The 20,403-nt window shown below is 36.8% G+C and overlaps 1 protein-coding gene across 1 annotated transcript in view; it reads right to left on the bottom strand.

Moving 5' to 3' along the window:
- Positions 1-20,403, bottom strand: part of LOC311190779 (uncharacterized protein) — a 44,727-nt gene extending 24,324 nt beyond the window's left edge. The window contains exons 1-17 of the mRNA XM_084262800.1: positions 20,396-20,403; positions 16,707-16,764; positions 15,881-16,024; positions 15,071-15,217; positions 14,017-14,139; positions 13,222-13,389; positions 12,660-12,845; positions 11,320-11,442; positions 10,987-11,100; positions 8,998-9,319; positions 8,543-8,652; positions 7,683-7,800; positions 6,896-6,987; positions 5,889-6,039; positions 2,443-2,552; positions 1,470-1,593; positions 511-641 (exon numbers count right to left, since the gene is read on the bottom strand). Of these exons, the coding sequence (XP_084118926.1) occupies positions 511-641; positions 1,470-1,593; positions 2,443-2,552; positions 5,889-6,039; positions 6,896-6,987; positions 7,683-7,800; positions 8,543-8,652; positions 8,998-9,319; positions 10,987-11,100; positions 11,320-11,442; positions 12,660-12,845; positions 13,222-13,389; positions 14,017-14,139; positions 15,071-15,217; positions 15,881-16,024; positions 16,707-16,751 (2,208 nt within the window). The 5' untranslated portion in view covers positions 16,752-16,764; positions 20,396-20,403. The remainder of the gene's footprint in view (positions 1-510; positions 642-1,469; positions 1,594-2,442; positions 2,553-5,888; positions 6,040-6,895; positions 6,988-7,682; positions 7,801-8,542; positions 8,653-8,997; positions 9,320-10,986; positions 11,101-11,319; positions 11,443-12,659; positions 12,846-13,221; positions 13,390-14,016; positions 14,140-15,070; positions 15,218-15,880; positions 16,025-16,706; positions 16,765-20,395) is intronic.

Raw genomic sequence — 20,403 nt, 5'->3', positions numbered from 1 at the left:
ATATCTAGTGTTTAGATTGTGTGTAAATATATGTATAAAAATAATTTATTGTTTTTATATATTTACACCGTTTCTTTTCTATAAGTGTGTATGTATATCAAAAATAGTAATTCACACACATTCACATAAAGTAAACTTGAGAAATGTAAGAAGAGGGGGACGTATGCCAGTAAGAAAATCTAATCCTGGACATTCTGGCAATGACCCCCTAAAAAGAATAATGAAAATAATGTTGCCTTTCACAAATAGCAACACTTACTTTCTAACAAGTTTCTCCATGTGATGGCTTTTACTTTTGCTGAACAGAAGTGAAAGACTTCAGAGCATAAAACAGTACGTTTACACCCTCTGCCAACATAATTATGGAAGGATAAAGTATACTTCAGGCATTCTTTTGCAAGCTGAAAATTGATGGTTTTGTCTCAATGTAGGCTATGATTATAAGGATATAAACAGAGAATAAAATGATTTGCCTATATCATCGGGTTTTACACAACTACAGAAGCTCACCTGAAGAGCCTCCATTCTACCTTGAAGCTGCAATCTATCTTCCAAATCCTGGCAACGCTCTTCTAGAAAAAGAATTTGTTCCTGCAGTTGATTTCTTTCCAATTCCAACTCTTCGACCACACTCCGTAAACCTACTTGAGTCAAATAAGAAAAAATATTTCAAGAAAAGTCTACTAAAATTCCTGAAGTTTAGAAAAGCTTTAGCTTTTTATTCATAATTCCAATTGTGCCCAACACTGGTAAGCTCTCAACCATTCCCAGAAGAAATGCCTGAGGCCTTGCACTACCAAAAATTACATGGCAAAAATACCCGTAACTGTTGAAAAAACAAAATAAAGTTGCATAGCTCAAGAACTCTGAGAACATGGCACAAATATTTTAAACAATAACGTGGCTCATGTTATTTTCACCACATTAACTGTATACTTGCAGGATCAGATCTTAAGCACTTGTTAATAAAGTAAACGGGTCTGTATCAAAATCTGCAAGTGGCTCTATTCCATTTCAACAATGTGATCTATTTACAGCTTTTACCACTGATACAAAAACATTCTCATTGAAAATACATGAATTTGATATTTAAATTAAAAGCATATGGCAATGGAATGCAACTCTGGTTTGCAACAGAACAGTTACATAGATTGGAAACATTCACAGGAACAAGACTTGTAACTTAAAAAATGCATGATCTTGCCACACATGGCCCATATTTCGTGGGCACCAAGGTTGAACCAATTCCAGTGTTTGGTCTTATTTGTATTCTACTTCTGAACCAAAACTAGGCAGTTCATCCAGCACGCACATGCTTTAAAATGAAAAGGAAGAAAACTCAAGCCAAAAAAATTCAACAAAGATTAGAATACACCACAAATGGGTTGTTAGTTGAATTTGAAAACAAAAATAGACACAAAATACAGATGCTGTGCATGCTTTAATAAACTGTCTAGTCGCTATCACACCTGCATTAGGTGAAGTGTACTCTGGCCACCAACCTCCCATATTTTCTCCTTCAGCTGAATCAGTGCTATCCAAGGTGACGTTCAATTCTTGAAAGCATTGTTTTCTATCAAAGCTGTACTCTTCCTATGCACAAAACATGAGAATAAAGCTTAAATTAAAGAAAGGAAGCAAGGGTAAAACATATACTCTGTTATTAAAAGCATAGTCTCAACTAAAAGTCCTAAAACTCAACAAGTGATTCAGGTGTGTAAATGTAAGTATGGACACTGGAGTAAGCTCTCCAGCTGCCAACTATTATCTCCATAAAAGCCAAGTCTCTCACAGGTTTTGTATGGTACCTACCAGGCCTTTGAAGACACCCTCAGGCATCTGAAAGGTCAACAGATAAATGTGCGTGGATACCTTAATTGGTCCCCTGCTTCTACAGTTCTACTCTGAACCTCCTCAGGGTACAGCATCAGTTAACTGAACATAAAATTCTTCTTCCAATTGTATGTTAATGTGATAATGACATCCTAATTCTTCTTTAAAAAACTATCAAGTTTTTTGTGCAAGTTACAGCATCAACTACCTAAAAGGACTCCTGAATCAAGTGACACTACCTACCAAGTATTCAGAAAAGCTCCACTGACAAAAAGATTTGTAAAGATTTTATCACCTAAACCAAAAATAGCCTTAACATATTAAACATGCACATAGCTTCAAGCATATGAATTACTCCAGAGGAAAGCTCATTATTTTTTAATGTAAAATTAAGTAGACTCATTACTGAAGGAATATAGAGCTGTGATACCATTGGAATTTCCCATCCTCTGGCTACATATGCGATCATTAAATTTATCACTTTTCAGTTACAGAACCAGTCTAAGCACTTAAGCCCTTAATATATTTAACTGTAATGCACCATATAAACAACAGTACTTTCAATATTTTTATTAACATACAGGTAAAAATACATTTGTTTTAACCCACCTGAAGCTTCCTGCTGGTCTGACTGCTTTTTCTCCTTGCTTGCTGCAGCCTGCCCACTCCTTGAACTGTGGTCAGTTCCTCCTCCAGCTCCTGTTGCCCTGAGACCATGGCTGGATCAGAGCAGCCAGGAAAGAACCAGTCATCCTCTATCAGTTTTGTGCCACAGGGAAGCAATTACATTTATATCAGACACTACTACATGAAAAGAGACACGGGTCAGGCTGAAGTCCCTACGAATGGCTGACAGGAACAAGATTAAAGCAGCAGTCCATTGCGTTCACCTTGTGATTTCCCTCCAACATTATTATGTGTAACATAAGAATAAAGGCTGCATATCTCACTAAGAAGCAGCAAACCAAATTCTATAACTTCACTTCTTCATCAGCTCTAAACAAAGACTTTATACATGAGAGTGGACAGAGAGAGATTATGCTTATACTAAAACAAAAAGCCAAACAATTAAAAAGCCAAATTACACCTCACTTCAATTTACCATGTTAAAACATATCTAATTTGTATGATTAAGGCATGAGCTGAGACAGATGTAGTTTTACAATCTGGTCAATCACATTCATTTTTATGGAAATTAAATGCGTCCCTTTCAACTTTAATTTTAGTACAAACTACAAAGCCAGATAATTTGAGGAAGTCACAAGCACATGCTACACTGCAAACTGGCATCAAACTATCATATCGTAAGTTAATACCACCATTATTTTTAAAACAAATACAGAATCGCTTGTAAATAAACACACTGAATAAATTCAGAACATGAAAGCTTAGGTATGCATCATGTTCATTGTTAGAAATGATTTTTCATTTCAAGAACATTCCCATCTGTTTTGTGATATGACAAAACATATTTGGGGTAACAGATTAGGAAATAGATATTTCATGCAAAGCAGACAAAACAGAACAGCCAGTGAAAAGAAATGAAAGTAAAGGTGGCTCCATACTTTAATTGAAAAGTAATGAATTACAAATTCAGCTTCCTATTTAACTTTATCTGTATTCATCTTACACACCTTTGTTTATTTCCAAGTGCAGAGTTGAGCTATTTTTTTAATTATTATACATACTTCTTCAAAGCCATCAAAATAACACCAAATTTGGATCACATGCCTCAAACCTCTGTTTACAAGAACTGACACTGAAGTCAGTCAAGCGATTCAAGGAGCAAATGTTATTCCAGATAAGAACTTAACCCCTTCTTTGGATTAAAAAAAAAAACAAGCCCAAACCCCAGAAAATCTGCAATTCCATTTCTTAGAAGTTAAAATGGATGTGATCTGGTTGCAAGTAAAATCTGAATGTGTAACACCACACTGTCCTTTAGGAACCCAAAATATTTAGGCTCCTAAGTATTTGATAATGAAAAAATAATCTGTAAGATTAGCATTGTCACATGAAAAATGCATAGAAATCAGAGCTTTAGAAATATTTAGAATACCTAGGCAAGTGTCAAGACTTGCAGTGAAATTCAGCATTGCTTTAACAACAATTATTAAGTAAATACACATTCAGATGTTTTACAACAGTTTGGGCAGCCTTTCTTTTGCAATTACATTTAACATAAAAACTAAAAACCTTCCCAGAACACTGTTTTTTCAGATACACACTGCATTTAAATTAAATAATGACATGTCTCTATTTCCTTGTGTCATTATTCACACTAAATATCAAAATATCTAGTTGTTTGAAGAGGAAGCAAGCCCCAGTCTATAAATTTAATCAATAACTTAATGGTTCTGCAGGTCGCCACACTTTCAACTAGAGACAATTGTCAAATACAGCAAATCACCACAGACTGACAGAATGAGCAGTGGGTTTATATATTGATTGAAATACTCACAGCTAACATAATGCATGCAAAGTTCTGTCATTTACGGGTGGAATATATATATTTTTTATCTTTTAAGAACACTACTGAATGTCAAGTACTATTAAGAATATTTCAATTTGATTCTTACTTAGTCACAACCACTTGCAGCAAGCCAAGAATTTTTTTCTCTAGATTGCTACGACATAAATATGGAGTCAGCTGTTACTACAAAGAAAAATTAAGAAAGATGATTCAGTTAACATCAATGAAGAAACAGGTATTGCAAGGCAGCATTTATTACAGCTGTTGCTAGACACCACACACCATCAATGGCAAATCTTCTAAGGTACTGTTGGCAATTTCCTCAAAAGCAGCAACAACAGAAGAAATCAGCAACAGTACATTACAAGTTTCCATTGCTGCAGGAACCTGCATGCACAAAACTGATGGGAAACTATGTTCTCACTGGCTGACCAAATCGCAGTGTAGGGTAGGAGTGGAGGGGGAAGGGACGCTGAGTGCTCATCAGGTGTAACGGCAGGAAAAAAGAAACAGAAAGGTCATGCTTATCCCAAGGGGAAAAAAAAATGCAAAATTAAACACAGACTGACGCAGATGAAATTTTACAACTGTTATTAATATTGCATGTGGATCTGCAGTTACCACAGATGAGATAACAGGTAGTTTTAATGAAGGGAATATTATTCTCTTTTAATTTCAACACATTACATGTGTAACCTGCTCAAAGAGATGTGATCCTTCAAACTTTTCTATGCTTACATGCTGAACATCCAAACTCAACACATAAATGAAAAATAATTCAATCTCATTAAAAGAAGGCTTAAATTAACTAACTGGATTAATTATGATGGCAGGTTAATTTGCCATTAATTTTTACATGGTTAAATATCAGGATAAAAGTTATAATAATGTACTAGATAGCATAGAAAAAAGCACTAAATTTAACCAGGCTTTTATAAGTTTAAATAGACTTTCCTTCACTTTCTCATAATCTGTTTTATTAATCATTTAGAAAACTACATAACCTAAGATTACTTGAAGTGTTATTTTCTGTAGACAATTTAATATCTGTAACTAGCTCTGTATCCCTGCCAGTTAGTTATTCAGCTGACCTATACAAGTGACACTTGCTAACAGATGACTAAATACACTAAGAAAGGTTTCTCATTAATTATATTTGAAGAGATCCTCTGTCTCGGGTATGAAACACCACCTTCATTCTAACCAACACTGTATCACCCTGCATCTTTCACTACTTGTTTAAGGCAGGCAGCTGTAATATTTCAATGGTGAACGTTTTGTCATTGATCATCCATATGCAGACGACAAGCTTTTGAACTAAATTCAAACACTCTTACAGAGCAGCAACTCAGATGGCAAACAAGCAAGCACATCTACTCATAAAAACGATACCAAAAAAAAAGAATGCATGAAAAACAACTTAATGGAAATTGGAAAAAGTAGAATTTGCAAATTTAAGCATTTTCACTTGCTACAAAAACCTTATGACTACAGAAATGAGTCATGATGATGGGGTGCTATCACACATATATTGAAAATAATGTATAAATATGATAATTTTATCGTAAATAAAACAATTCACCTTCTCTCTCCTCCTCAATCTGAGCCATTCTCAAAGCCATAGCAGATTTCTCTTCTCTGACTTGATCATGGGACTCCTCTGACTCTGGTACATTTTCTTGCCACTCCAAGAGCTGACTCTGCAATTCATCCACGCTACCTGATTCACTGGCCTAACAAGAGAAAATGCACATGGAAATATCTTTACCAAATGCCACTGCACATGAAAATACCTTTACCAAATGCCACTGCACATGGAAATAACATTTTAGAGTTGGCAAAACATTCCAACTGCACTGCACTGCTTCATAAAAACATCCAAAATGCTACTGCTAGATATACTTTCAATCAAAATATTTTTGTTGCACATTTTCATCTTAGCAATGGTTCACAGCAAAACAATATTGAACTGTCTTTATGTAGGATAACAAATCTCTACTACCTTTTCTTTTGTGAGCAGAATAAAATGTTTCTGTCTTACCATCAAAATAAAAACTATTTCATGAAAAAAAAAAAAAAAAAACCCTGATCCAACTTCTCCACAAAATTTGGAAAAAAGTATTTTTAGCAAAATATAATAAGCTGTTTCAAACTGACTGTGCTGCTAGGATTATACAACATTACCCTGGTAAGTGTAAACTGCTAATCCATCTAGAGACCTTTAGCAATATTTTCTGAGTCTTCTCATTTCCTAATCCAGACCTGTACATATGTCAAGCTTATAGCTATTATTTTCTCCTGAAAGCTATTCATACTGTAGACGAAAGTCACTGGATGGCACTTTCGTGACTCATGATAAATGGCTGGAAAAATACAATTTAATATATACGGAAAAGTAAATAGAAAACAATCTTTTTAAGTAATTCAAAACTTGTTAGTTTGTTATCCAACAAAACAGTTACTGACAGTGACAATTCCATGTATCAACAGATTAATTCTCAACTCCATAATTCAGCTAACACTCTTCAAACTATAAATACCACCATTTGAGTTACTGATTAACTCATAAATATCAATTCTGAAGTTAACCTGTGAAGCTGCCCTCTTTGTAACCTGGTCAAGATCAGCTTGCAACTTCCTTTGTTGCTCTTCATAGACTTCCAGCTTAGTCAGCAATTCTTCTACAAAGACAGAAGTTTGGTACATTAGGACCCTAAACTAATAGGAATATCAATAAAAGTTTAAATGAAAGATCCAACATGAAATTTTAGATAAGACCTCTGCTGAGCTTTGTTCATCTACACATGAAATTGACTTCTTGATTACTGAATATTGAGTACCTTAAAAATTACCTGCTAGTAATTTAGACCAGTCAACTGAAAATCCTGCAGTCTTCCACTTACAGAACAGATGACAGAGAAAACACACAAGATTAAACAGAGACACCTCTCACTGAGCTCTACTTTAAACTGAGGTTTTAAGCAAAAATTCTCTCAAGCCCTTACAAAAGAAAAATACTTGAGAATTCTTAATTGCCTTGAAACTCACTGCCCTCAAAGGTTTTTTGTCTGTACTCTGATAAATTTTCCAAATATGTTTGTTCTCATTTTTCCTCTTAAAAGGATGCCTCTTCCATTTCCTGGGAAGGTTTACACATATTCTGCCTAAGCCTAAATGCAAGAAGAACTATGCATACGTAGATTTAGTGAAGGAAAAACTGAGCTGTAACTTTGATTCTAAATAATCTATGCTATTGTTCAGCTGAAGTTACTTCAGAATTTGCTTATTCTTAAAAAAGATTTACTTTGAAAATTAAAATGAGCAAGTTCATTTATCTTAAGTCTTTTAATCATCTGCAAAAGAAAGTGTTTTTTACCATTCTGAGTTCTGATTTCATGCAATGACTGCAGTTTTGACTGTAGCTCTTCATTTTGAGTTTCTAATTCTGAGACACGATTGTTTAAGGCAGACACATCATTATTTTTTGATGAAAACTGAAAGAAAAAATAGTTATGACATTTTCAAAAGCATCAAAACACCAGAATAAAAGTAATACAATTATTTAATTATTATTATTTTAAAGTAGTATTCAGAAAAGTTGAAATTCTAATACTTGACAGTGCAATAAATCAATGTCTAACAAATGTTTTCCTGAATGCTGGAGCATCTCCCCTATGAGGAAAGGCTGAGTGAGCTGTGACTGTTCAGCCTTGAGAAAAGAAGACTAAGGGGGGACCTTATTAATGTTTATAAATATCTGAAGTATGGGATGCAGGGGAATGGGCAGCCCCTTTTCAGTGCTCTGTGGAGACAGGACAAGGGGCAATGGCTGCAAGTTGGAGCACAGGAAGTTCCACACCAACATGCAGAACTTTTTCACAGTGAGGGTGACAGAGCCCTGGGACAGGCTGACCAGGGAGGTGGTGGAGTCTCCATCTGTGGAGACATTCAAGACCCGTCTGGACGCCTATCTGTGCAATATGAGCTGGGGAGCTGCTTTGGCAGGGGGGTTGGACCCGATGATCTCCCGAGGTCCCTTCCAACCCCTGTGATTCTATGATCAGTACATCCTTTTTTGTTGAAACTTTGTATTTTTCAAAATTTTATGTCCATTAACTAATACATAAAGACATTTTTGAGTAAATTAATATTCCATTTACGCCATATTTTACTTTTTTCCTGTCAATTCTCCAAGCACAGCAGTTTAAAACAAGCATTAAACAATGTTAAACATACATTTTTCAGTTCATCCTCCAGCTGTTTGATTCTTGATTTAGACCAAGCTTTCATTTTCAGAAACTTTGCTTCAGATTTGCTGGCCTCTTCCGTTTTCAATTTCACTTGTACTAAGAAACAGACACAGAAAAATAACTTAAAACCAGAGAAAGATACTAATTCAAGACTAATGTTTCATTCCTTTAGCAACTGGAAGTAAGACATGCAAAACAACTTGCATAATTTACAGAATAACTTAAACAGTAAGAGATGTAGTGAGAAATGCAATCATCTTGGTATTCCTAGAACCCTTGTTGTTATAATATTTGATTATAGATAATTTTTAATTAGTGTGGCAACAATACTACCACCGAGTTTAATGCAGTTCTATTTGCAAGAGGTATGAAACTGGCATATAATACAGAAGTCTAGGACAAAGGAACCCTTCACATTTAACAACTGTTTAAATAGGATACCTTCTAAATCTTCCACCTTCTCTTTGGTTATAGACTCCAGATCTCCAACTTCTTTTGAGCTAGTCTGTCCACTACCACTTAATTCTGCCACTTGTTTCTTAAGCTGAAACAGAGCCTGATCTTTCTCTTGCAGCTCAGTTTCATGTTTCTCTTTAATTTCATGCAGTTCAGCATTAAATTTCTCTGTAACTTTTGTCATTTCAAGCTCATGTTTCTCCATCATGTCTCGTAACTGGGCTCTCATTACATGTTTCTCAGCATCCAGTTTAGACTGGAGGTTTTCTTTTTCAGACTGAAGACGTTTCAGGTTTTCATTAACTTCCTGGTGGGGGGAAAAACAAAACAAAACACAGACCATTCTGTATTTTAATGCAAAGTATTTTTAGTATCACTGTCAAATATTGTATCTGTATTCCTACACAGTTCTCCACATTATAATCAGAAATTAGTGCTACCATTGGTAATCTGGCTCTACTACAAAAGCTACTCAGTTCTGACTTTCCAAGACTGAAGTAGGGACTTCAGCAAAAGTGAGTGCAAACTACATGCAACCTCTCCTATAGGCAAAAATAGAATAAAACAAACAAAAAACACCACACCCCAGGAAACTGAAGTAGATTTCTTTAGCAGTGATCCCAAAGATTAAGAATGCCCACTACAATGCCACCCATAAAATCAAGTTGGCAAACGGATCTAATTCTTTGCAATGTTTTGTTGCTAACTGTTACTTCTGTTAGTGCTTACTCCCCTTTTGGTGCCTTGATATTAGTTATTTTAAATCATAGAGGTAAAAAGGATTACAGATCACTGTAACAGACCAGTCCACTCACATGAGACCTGCTGTTCAAAAAACTACTTTCATAATAGAAAAACCTACAATTATAAACTGTCCAAGTAAAAGAAATTGTGCAGAAGAGAGGAAACACATCCAAACTATGCTAAAAATTGCTTATGTAAATAAAGCAAGGCTTCCTGGTGTTTTAATACTAAAGCTGAGATTCCATTACAGTTTAAACTGCTTTAAGTTCACGTTGTCATAGTCAAACCTTCCCTGTACCCAAGGTGTGCATCTGTGTTCTCTCTGTGCACTAGTACTAGGTACTATCAGTTCTTGTGGAATACTTGTGTAAGAAGATGCATCTAACCCAAAAGAAAATAAAACAAAAAACTACAAAAAAAGTCCCAAAAATCCCCACAAACAAACCCAAACCTAAAACCAGACAACCAAGCAGCAAAACTCTGCATAAGACAAGAGGCCTAACAAATAGGAAGAAGAAATGAAACATGCTTAAACTACCATGAATCTTAACTGTGTGAGCAGGACATCTACCTGGGTAGATAGTTGAAACTATTTCTATTCAGATTTTGATTCTGGCATCCCTCTTGGTAAGTGGAAAATCTGTTGGAAACAGTACAGCCAAAACACTGGACCTAGCACCACAGAATGGCAATCATGTGTCTGTTTCAGCAAAGAATCCCAAGAGCCTGAAAGACTGCAACAACCTCTTCTCTATATTGCTGAACAGAAGCAATAATCAAACTATAATCAGAGTTCACGTTAGCTGCTTAAACACAGAGATCCTCAATTAGGTATTGCTTTTACAGTCAGTACAATTACAGCAAAAGGAAAGGCATACAACTAGCAAAAAACTCTCTTGTGGGGGCAGAGGAAACCTCAGGTTTGGGGATCACTGCAACCTCTTAACTAGAAGCTCAAATCTTTTGATAGCAAAAAGCCTTCCCTACTCTGCAAGTTCCCCAAATGAATCAAGAGAAACTATGGGTGAGGGTTGAGGCTTTTTATTTTTTCTATTTTATGGACTACCTTTAATCTCCTATCTGAAATTGATATTTGCACAGCTATGTCAAAGCTTACCAAAGAACTGCCTAAATATTTTATGCAAAACTATCTTTAGCACACAACAAAATCACTTTTTGAATTTGTAACTGATCTGTTGAGTTTATTTGTGCACATATGCTATTTCTTACTTGTAACTGTTGGTCCTTGGTATCCAGCTCTTTTTGCAAGACATCTATCACCTGTGTCCTTCCCAGCATGACTTCCTCCTTTTCATGGAGCTTCTGTTTCAAGGCCTTTAGTAGCTAGCAAAACAAAACAAAAAATCAATCAGCAAAGGAATAAAACCTTTCAGAAGTGAAAGAAAAAAGCAAAACAAAACAAAACCAAACCAAAAAAAAACCCTTACCTTTATTTCCCAAACAGACATCTGAACGGTGCCACCGAGGTTAGTAATTATATGATTCCAAATTCCCATGTCTAACTAAATCAAAGCAAGCTATTGAGTTTCCAAAGCAACATACCTGTTCCAAGTCAGCACTCGCATCAGATTTAGCAGCTAATTTAAAGAGCTCCTGCTCGTGTTTTTCTCTCTGTGCTTCCAGTTCTTTTTCCTTTTCCTGGATAATATTTTGAAACACACGTACCTAAAACCACATAAAAAGTAAACAGAACAGTCCACAAAGGTATAGTAGAAGTATAAAGAACTGCCTAACTAAAGGTATAGCAAGATAACGTCTTCTATCTGAAGTCTCTATCTTGTTTCTCTTAACAGTAAATACAGTCATCAGTCAGTAATTACCAGTATCAGTGATGCATGCAGACAAACCTCCAACTAACATGAAATTTCTTTTAATCTGACAACAGCAAGCACCAAACGAGAAGCATGGTAACACTCATTTTTGTTTAACATCACAGACCTTCACCTTTGTTTTTACGATGCCATGTTCTGATACTTCCAATTTCTAAAAGATTACAATGATCACATTCATTTCTATCAAGTTTTTAGCAATTAAGCACAAATGACAGCTTTGAAACCTAGCTGCCGCCTCCTTAAGAACTCATATTCTACTTCTAACACGTCTTTGTTATTCTTTATAAGAACAGGATGCAACTTTTGAAATCTTGCTAATGTTGTTTTGAATAAATTCACATAAAGTCCTATTCATATTTTTGTTTGAGTGATGACACTGTGGTCACCAAAACAGCTTTTAGTCTCAACTGTTTGTCTTTTTCTTTGTTTCTTTCCTGTATCAAAACCATTTCCCTGTGTGCTGCTGAACAGATTTGGTTGTTTTCAGGAGCAAAAGTAGCACTTTTCTTACAAATAAGTTAGAGAACACATGATGTGAGAAATACTAAGATGAATAGTTTCACACATGCTAGAACTCAAACACTGAGAGATCAGGCACATCACATTCAAATCTGGGATTTAGCTTGCAAAGGAACTGGAAGAGCCTGGATAACATATTCCCTGCTTCCATTTTCTTCTTTTTTTTTTAAGTATTATTTAACAAGTTGTTGGGTTTTCTATTAGCCTATTAATCAGCTGCTAACTTTTAGAAAAATGTTCCATTAAGTATACCAAACTTCTTCGGACAGGATAACACAGGGTTTTTCCATGCTACAAAGCGTGCCAGACAGCTCACAGCACAAGTGATAGCAATCTCTCAAATAGCCACTTGTGCCAAGAATAGTTACAACAATCCAGAAACAGTACCAGCCATTACCCACGTTCATTTTTGCAAATTTTAAATGGCATTTCTTACCAACTGAGATAGTCAGACTACAAGCACTAGTGAAAACACTGCATACCACTTCTTCCACCAAACAATGTAAATATTTTTACAGTGTGTTTACTTACATTTTCCATATATGTAGCCTCTCTTCCTTGGAAATGCTCTCTTTCCTTGCTCTGAATATTTTTAAGACTCTCAATCTCTTCCTGGAACAAGCTACATTTTTCTTCACTGTCTCCAACTTTCTTGGTAAGGTTCTGAACTAGGATCTGCATACTTTGTAGTGATGACTCTTTAACAGCCAGCTGATTCTTTAAAACACAAATCAAGAGACAATTAGAAGAACAGACTCAGAGGGAAGATGAAGCAATTATCAGGATGCTACCTCCCACTCCCTCCCTCAGTTAAAGGCAACATTAAACTCAAAATTCAGCTTTGGTTTTAAATTGAATTATATTTGTCAGTAGATTCTGAAGTTGATAAGAACAGGTATAAATAGTACTGACAAAAGAAATAAATAAATACAGATCTTCTAACAAAACGAAAACAATCAGTAAAGAATTTTTATTCACATGAGTAACTGCAGAGGATTTGGGCTTCAGAGAAGGGTCCACTGTATAACCGCATCAGAATTCGTTGATTCCTTGAAACCTCTATGGAGATTTTATATTTGAGCTGCTAATATACCTTCAGTTCTTCATTGGGCAAGGGCACTGCACTGGCCACACCACTTGATCCACACGCTATCTGTAAATCGATGATATAAGCATCTCTTTCAGCTAACTTCTTTTCCTTCTCTGCCAGCATGGCATCCATTTCAGCCCCACGACAGTGCTGGGCCTCAAGTTCGACACTCTGAAAAAGACAGCATTGCTTGTAATCTTATTTTCACCACCTTCAGCACAGAAAAACAGTTTGCATTATTTCCCTGTTGCCTGTACTAAGAGTACTGAGAAAATTACAATAAAATCTATAACCTGGTTAGGTTTTAAGTGTACTGTTTAATTGCTGATCATTTACCTCTAAAATTTTGCAGCATTTCCACAGTCAACAGTTACATCCACAAAACACATCACTGCACAGATGAGCTACAAACTGTACCATGGTATCATTCCTAGACTACATTTCCTCCTGTTATAACTTATTTTTGCAACAAGAAAAATTTCAACAAAACCAGAGTTTTTGTTCAAGATACAAGACTTAAATATAACATTAATCCAAAGAGTTCACATCTCTGTATCCTATTCCATTCCTTTTCAAACAACTACAACAGCATGCATGAGGATTCACTGCTCACTGAAGACACAGCGACAGAATTGTCACTACATTTGCTGGGGCAGGTTGTAGCAAATAAACTTATCTGTCTACTCTTAGTTACCTGTTTAGTAATGTATCTTATAATTAAATATATTTAAATAACTATATTTATGCATCAACTGCAAACATGAAAAGGCACACACTTGGCATCATATAAAAGACCACCTTTTTTTGTAATTCTTCATCTTTTCGTGTGATCTGGGATTCTAATTCTTCGATTCTCCTCCTCAGTACTAATATTTTCCCACGATTTGCTGCAGCATTTTCCTGGTCACCATCTTTTGATACCTGAAAAAAAACAGGGAGTTTTGAATTCCATACATAGGTAACACCTGATTTCTGCACCTCTACCTATTCAGGTAACACTGGTGAGAAAAAGCAGACTTTACTCGTGGTCTGTGTTCCAGTTTTCATGTATGTCACATATTCCATACAGAAGCTAGACAAAGCAGACACAAAATTTATATGAAGCTTGCACAAGTCTTGCTATTTAAATTATTACTGATAATTATTGCTGCAAAGTGGACTGGAATGTGCAATAAGGGCATTCATTTCCTCTGGCAATTGCAGCCTATGTCATCTAGCAAGGGCACGCCATGTAACTCAGAAGGAAAAAAAAGGACTATTGGGGGAAAAAACATGTAAATGAAACTGCTCCTAAGAACCACATTTCCAATTAGAATTCCAGTAGGTATAACTGCTGGGTTACAGAAATTATTTGCTATTACAGATGAAATCAAGTACAATTGTTACAGAATATGTTTTATTAGTAACATAGATCATCACCATAAATAATTAGCTGCTGTGTGTCTTTAAGGACACCTTGGGACTTCAAATTGATTTCAGCATACCTTTAAAAAAAATGCCTTGGAAATATTAAGGCCTTACTAAAGTTATTTTAGAAGCTGTATGAAATCAATATAGGCTATTTTGAAGAAATACATGTGTTAAAACTTTGAATGGCTAATAAAATGAAGGTCACTAAGATTTTTTTAATAAAACAATTTGAAAGGAACATCCAATTTTCTAAATTTCTTAGCAAGAGAAAAGAAAAATGAAAGAAATACGCATATGGACTGACAGCACCCACACAGTCTATCTTGATCTTAATCTTACTCAGCTCAAAATCTGAACTTTGGTTCCACATCTGACTCCAGCATGCAAAACTGTCTACAGCCTTACAGAAATTATGTCTGCTCTAAAATGTAAGGCCACTTACCTTTTTTTGTTCTGCTTTTGCCTCTAAGCCTCCTGATACTGATAACTGTTTCCTAAGTTCTTCCAACTGTGAGGTTAATGATGCAACCTTGGCTTTGTTTTGCAGCTTTAACTTGGAAAGTTTGGCGTCAGCAGATTCCTTCTCCTCCTACAAACGTCAGTCATGAAGGACTAAATTAGCTACATGAACAACTGCATCCTTCAATTCTTACATTTAAAAAAAAAATTTAAAAAAAGAGGGAGAAGTCAAAAGCCATTACAAAAATAACCCTTTTCCCCTGAAAAGACATCCTAACAGCTGACATCCTTCTGTCCTTACTAATGCCAATCAAAAGCTAAGCTTAATATATAGTAGCATTAATAATAAGATTATTATGCAACAGAAAGACATATATAGTGGAAGGAGAAATAGAAAGTTATCTGCAGAAATTCAGGCTGAGGTAAGCAGGCATCTCACTAAACAACCGGTAATAATTTTGACAGTGTTTGTCCCCCTATTTAGCCTCATGTGATCACATAACTCTAGCTCTAGGAAAGTGAGTTGTCCCCTGGAATTATCAAGTGCCTCTGCTCATGCAGGGAACACATGTTGGCTGTGCAATACCCAAACCCAGTTACAACTCTGGAACAAAAGACACTGTAGAAAAAAGCAGTAGTGTCCAGGAAACAAAATGGCTAATTGAGACCAACACTTCCTGTGTTCCTAGAGTTCCTATAACTGAATATAAGCTTGTGTCTATGAAAACGGCTCAAACTAAACAAGGCTGAAGATTTTTTTAAACAGTCTTTTTGAGAAGAACAGAGAGAGTACCTTTAACTGAAGATCTTTATTTCGAAGCTCAGCATCCTTCTCCCTGACAAGCTCCTTTAGCTGTGTTACCAGCTGTTCAGTGCTCGTCAGCTGTTCAGTCAAATCTGTCACCGACATGCTCCTTGCATCCTGTGAGCCCGTGGCCTGCAGACAGTACATATGCTTTGAACAAATAAAACGGTGCAGACAGTATCACTTCAGCAAAAACTCTTCAGTTGGTGTTTGCTTGCATTTTTCCTTAAACATTCAGCAAATCTTAACAGAGTGCAACCCTGAAACTTACATATACTATGTGCACCTATACCATGCCATCTTTAGCAAGTTTGATAGACATATGAAATGATAAATCTTAGAAACTGGTTTAGGAATATTAGTTTGAAATACAGCAAAACCAGCAGCACATCCTAGGTAGCTCAAACTGAATTTCCTCGCTTACTGGATTTGAATAGTATCATCCAGTAGTGTTACTGAACCTAGCAGCGACAAAATCTTTACACTGAACACACTATACACATAAAATACAATTGGGATAAAGCTTATGTAACTCCTACAGATGCTTTCTTAAAGCCAGATAAGCACAGTGAAGAGGAATAGAGCCTCCCTGTGTCATGCACGACAGATTAAATACTTAGCAGACGGAAAACAAGAGCCCAACCTGACTTTTACGACTCTTCAAAATGAGTCACGGTAAAACCAGTTAAGCAACTTATTTACAAGACAGCAAATACTTTGATTGGTTAGTATTAAAGATTCTATAAGCCAATTAAAGATTCTCTAAGCCAGAAATTCTTAACAAAATATTATTTAATAGTAATTCAGTACTTACTGTTGCTTTGGAAGGAGAATCATCTCCACTACCCCATTTCCACATACTTTCAGGATGGCTGTAAAAAATAAATACCATAGTGAGTATCAATGACTCTCAGATAACTGCAAGTAACTCTTATTTCTCTATATATATTTCACTGGAAAGCACTTGAAACTAATCTGTTCAACTCTGACAGCATCTCTGATCACCACCACAATACCAGTTGTGGAGAAATAATGAAAATATGTATATAACATGCCTTTTCTAAAAATTGCTAGTCAGCAAAACATCAACACTATCAAAAATATTCCCAGAAAGTCTTTAAAGACATGAAGTCTTTGTTAGCATAGTTGCTTCTTCCACATATAAATAGGAGATACAAGCCACATTCAGTTTACTAATATTTAACCTGAACTTAAACACTGCCTCCCACTGCAGTTTAACAGGAACTATATCAATGCATATTTATATAAAACCATACATAAATACTAAAAACATTCAGGAACCCCAAACTGCATTAATTGCTGTGTGCCTGCTGCACATCTAGAAAATACCACAAGCACTGCAGCCCTTGAGGTCACTGCTCAGCACCTCAAGTGCCTGCATCTGAAACTCCAGGAACAGCAACTGTTCCCTGCTTCTTATGCTCATGACGAAGTACCACGAATTTCTAAAGTACCAAACATACACATAATTGCATTTTCCGATCATGGAAAGCTGTAGCTTCATTATAAACACAAGTCTAGGCCATAAGAAGGTTTAAAAAAGAAAAATCCTATAGATTCAAGGCACCTTAAAGGTTAAGACTTACTAATGAACACTGACAAACTTGGTTTAGACAAAAAATGGGCAAAGTCTATAAAGCAGTCCATGCAGTAAATTCCAAATTGTGTCTTGGAGATGTAATCTTAAGGGCAGACTGGCTTGACCTCTGGATATTATTCCAAATAGCAGCAAGAGGTGGAAAGAGAAGCTGTACCTGTTCAGCAATTTTTACTCTCCACTAGCGACATCCAGAGTAAAATCATCTTTCATTTCTAATTTGTATTACAGGTCATTGAAATATGCATAAAAAGATCAGTCCTGAACTTAAGAAATCATTACACAGTAAACATCAACACATATCTTAAAGTACTTGATCTGGAAAGCAATTTATTACAAACATTAGCACATACCTTATCTTTAAAAGTATGCAGAAAGATAGCAGAGACTGCTTTTAGAGCTGTTTATCATTTCAAAGCTAAAATCAGAAATTACAGGCTGCAATCCATGGCCTGTGTTATCTACAATGCCAAACTGGATTCTGCTAAGACTCTTTCCTAACATTAAAATCAAACAACAAGATATAGGCTTGGGGATGGGAATTACAGAACTTGTAAGTAAAAACATTTGGTAACTCTTCCAGAGCTGCAACATCAAACCTGTTCTCGGTGAAAAGCTCATTTCCAGATACATAAACAGGTTATCAAGGTACAAAGAGGACAAAATTACTCACTAGACATAACATGGTGGTGCATTTCTATTTAATTTATGAATATTTTAGCTCATTTCCATCCCTGACAGATACAATTGCTTTTGCTCAGTTCGCATGACATCATTCCTATTTGACAACCCTAACTGGTACTTTCTGATGTATTTTTCTTAACATCAGAAACACTAAACATTAATGAATTTTCCAAATCAGGCTGGGAAACAAAATCAAACTGACTTTCCTTACCCAGCATGAAGTCAACATGAATAGGATACAGACAGCAAGTTAAAAGCACTGAAGCTGGTGAAGCTGCAATCTGAATGCCAGACCACCCAACTCAATCTCTTTTCCTTGCACTACATCTAAAGACAATTCAATTGAGTTTTATATCAGCATTTTCCTCCCTTTGGCGGCCTATGTCCTGGACGCAGCAATAGTGGGCATCAAGCATAAGAGAAGCAGGAAGTCCAAAGTATCTCTGGCTACCCTCTCTGAAGTTATTGCAGTGACAGGTATTTTGCCTTTCCCCTGTAAGTTCAAACTGCTCACCCTCACTTCCAAGATCACTTCATCACTGCCAGTACTTCATTGTCTTCTTCACCTTGCATATTCTACTGCGTTGATGACCATTCTTTGTCACCCACTATGCACTCGTTTCCATTAATCACTTCTTCACTGAAGAACAACAGGCAGGATGCTCAAACCTTTCACAAATTCCAGAGGCTCACTTAATTTTATGAAAAAAGTTTCTTCTGATGGTCACATTACTACTGAGGTTTTGGCTTGTATCACAACAGGGTATTACCAGAAAACAAAAAAGCACCAATGGCAACTTTGACTTCATGTTCATCCATTCTGTTGTCCCAGCACTAGCTGCAGCCAAATCCAACTATAAAACCTAACTATTTAGTATTAACTGTCTGAGTCATTTTCAGCCCACTTACTCCCCTTGAATCAGATATCATGGGGGCTGAGCACAAGGAGCACACAACAGCAGACAGGACAGATTTCAGCAGCTCATACTCACAGAAGAACCACAGCTTGAGGGTGACCTATCTAAATGGTAAGATACTGAGCTGCATTGTTAACAAAATACATTTGGATTATTATCCAGGCAGAGAAACAGTCCACCAACTCCCACAGAACTACTCATGTCCATCTAACTTTCCCCACATCTATTCAAAAAACATTTTGATGTTAAAAATGGCTTCAAAGAGCACTCATGAGTTCTCACTGTGACACTACTATGGTAGGTCCTTTCCCCTGTCTCTGGCAGAAATACAAGCAATGGAAGAAAGCCACCGAGGCAGAAATCCATTCCTCTTACACAAAACTACAGCAGAAAAACAAGCAATAGCATAAGCATGCAAAAGGTCAGGTTTTATTATCTTAAATCCATTTCCTTAAACAATTTCATGCTTTAAACACACATATTGAAAGAAAAGCATTTTAATGTATTTATTTTCTTATTGATCTGCACATTTTTGCTCTTATGCTTGTCTGGTTTGCCTAGATGTTGGTTCTTCTGCTGAATAAACTGAACTTATTTTCAAAGTCTGTGCCATCTATGATTCAAAGCTCTTGGATAAAAAGTGCACAAGCATACAACACAAAGCAAACAAGCACCAACACTGAAGCCATGTTAATCAAATTACAAGCACTCTTTCAAGTTAATAACACATTTGGATAGCTAATCCCTGTACATATTATAAATGGTATTTCTTAATAACACCGACCACATTTTCCTCTTAAAATCTACACGGGGCAGGGGGTAACAGTGCACCACTGGAGAGACGAAAGGGTACTGCAGAGCCCACAGGGAGGCCCAGGGGCATGTCCTAGGGAGAGAACGAGCTGGGGCCATGCAGTTCCTGCTGCCTGGTACTGCTGCAGTGCAGTGCTACCACCAGCCTGCGACTGGAGGGGCACGACAGCACGCACCCTCGCCTTTCCCCCTTCCCGTTTTCAGGGGGACACCCCGCAGCCCCACGGCGGGGAGCACCTTTTGCCTTCTTCAGACGCGGGCACAAAGCGGAGACAACCGTGTCGGCCGGGAGCCTCCCTCCTCGCCCCACCTCCCCGGGCCCGGCCTGCTCTGTCAGCAGCCCAAGGGGACCCGGCCGTCCCCCCGCAAGGCGGGGACAGGCGCGGAACCCTTCGCCGAGGCCCAGCAGAGCCTGCCACCGGCGGGAGAGGCATAAAGCCTTGCGAGACGAAGGCCTGCAGCCCCACTCACCTGCGGGA

This window comes from Gallinula chloropus (genome assembly GCF_964237585.1).
Source record: "Gallinula chloropus genome assembly, chromosome: 4".
Lineage (NCBI taxonomy): Eukaryota > Metazoa > Chordata > Aves > Gruiformes > Rallidae > Gallinula > Gallinula chloropus.
This window is presented reverse-complemented; position numbering and strand designations above follow the sequence as displayed.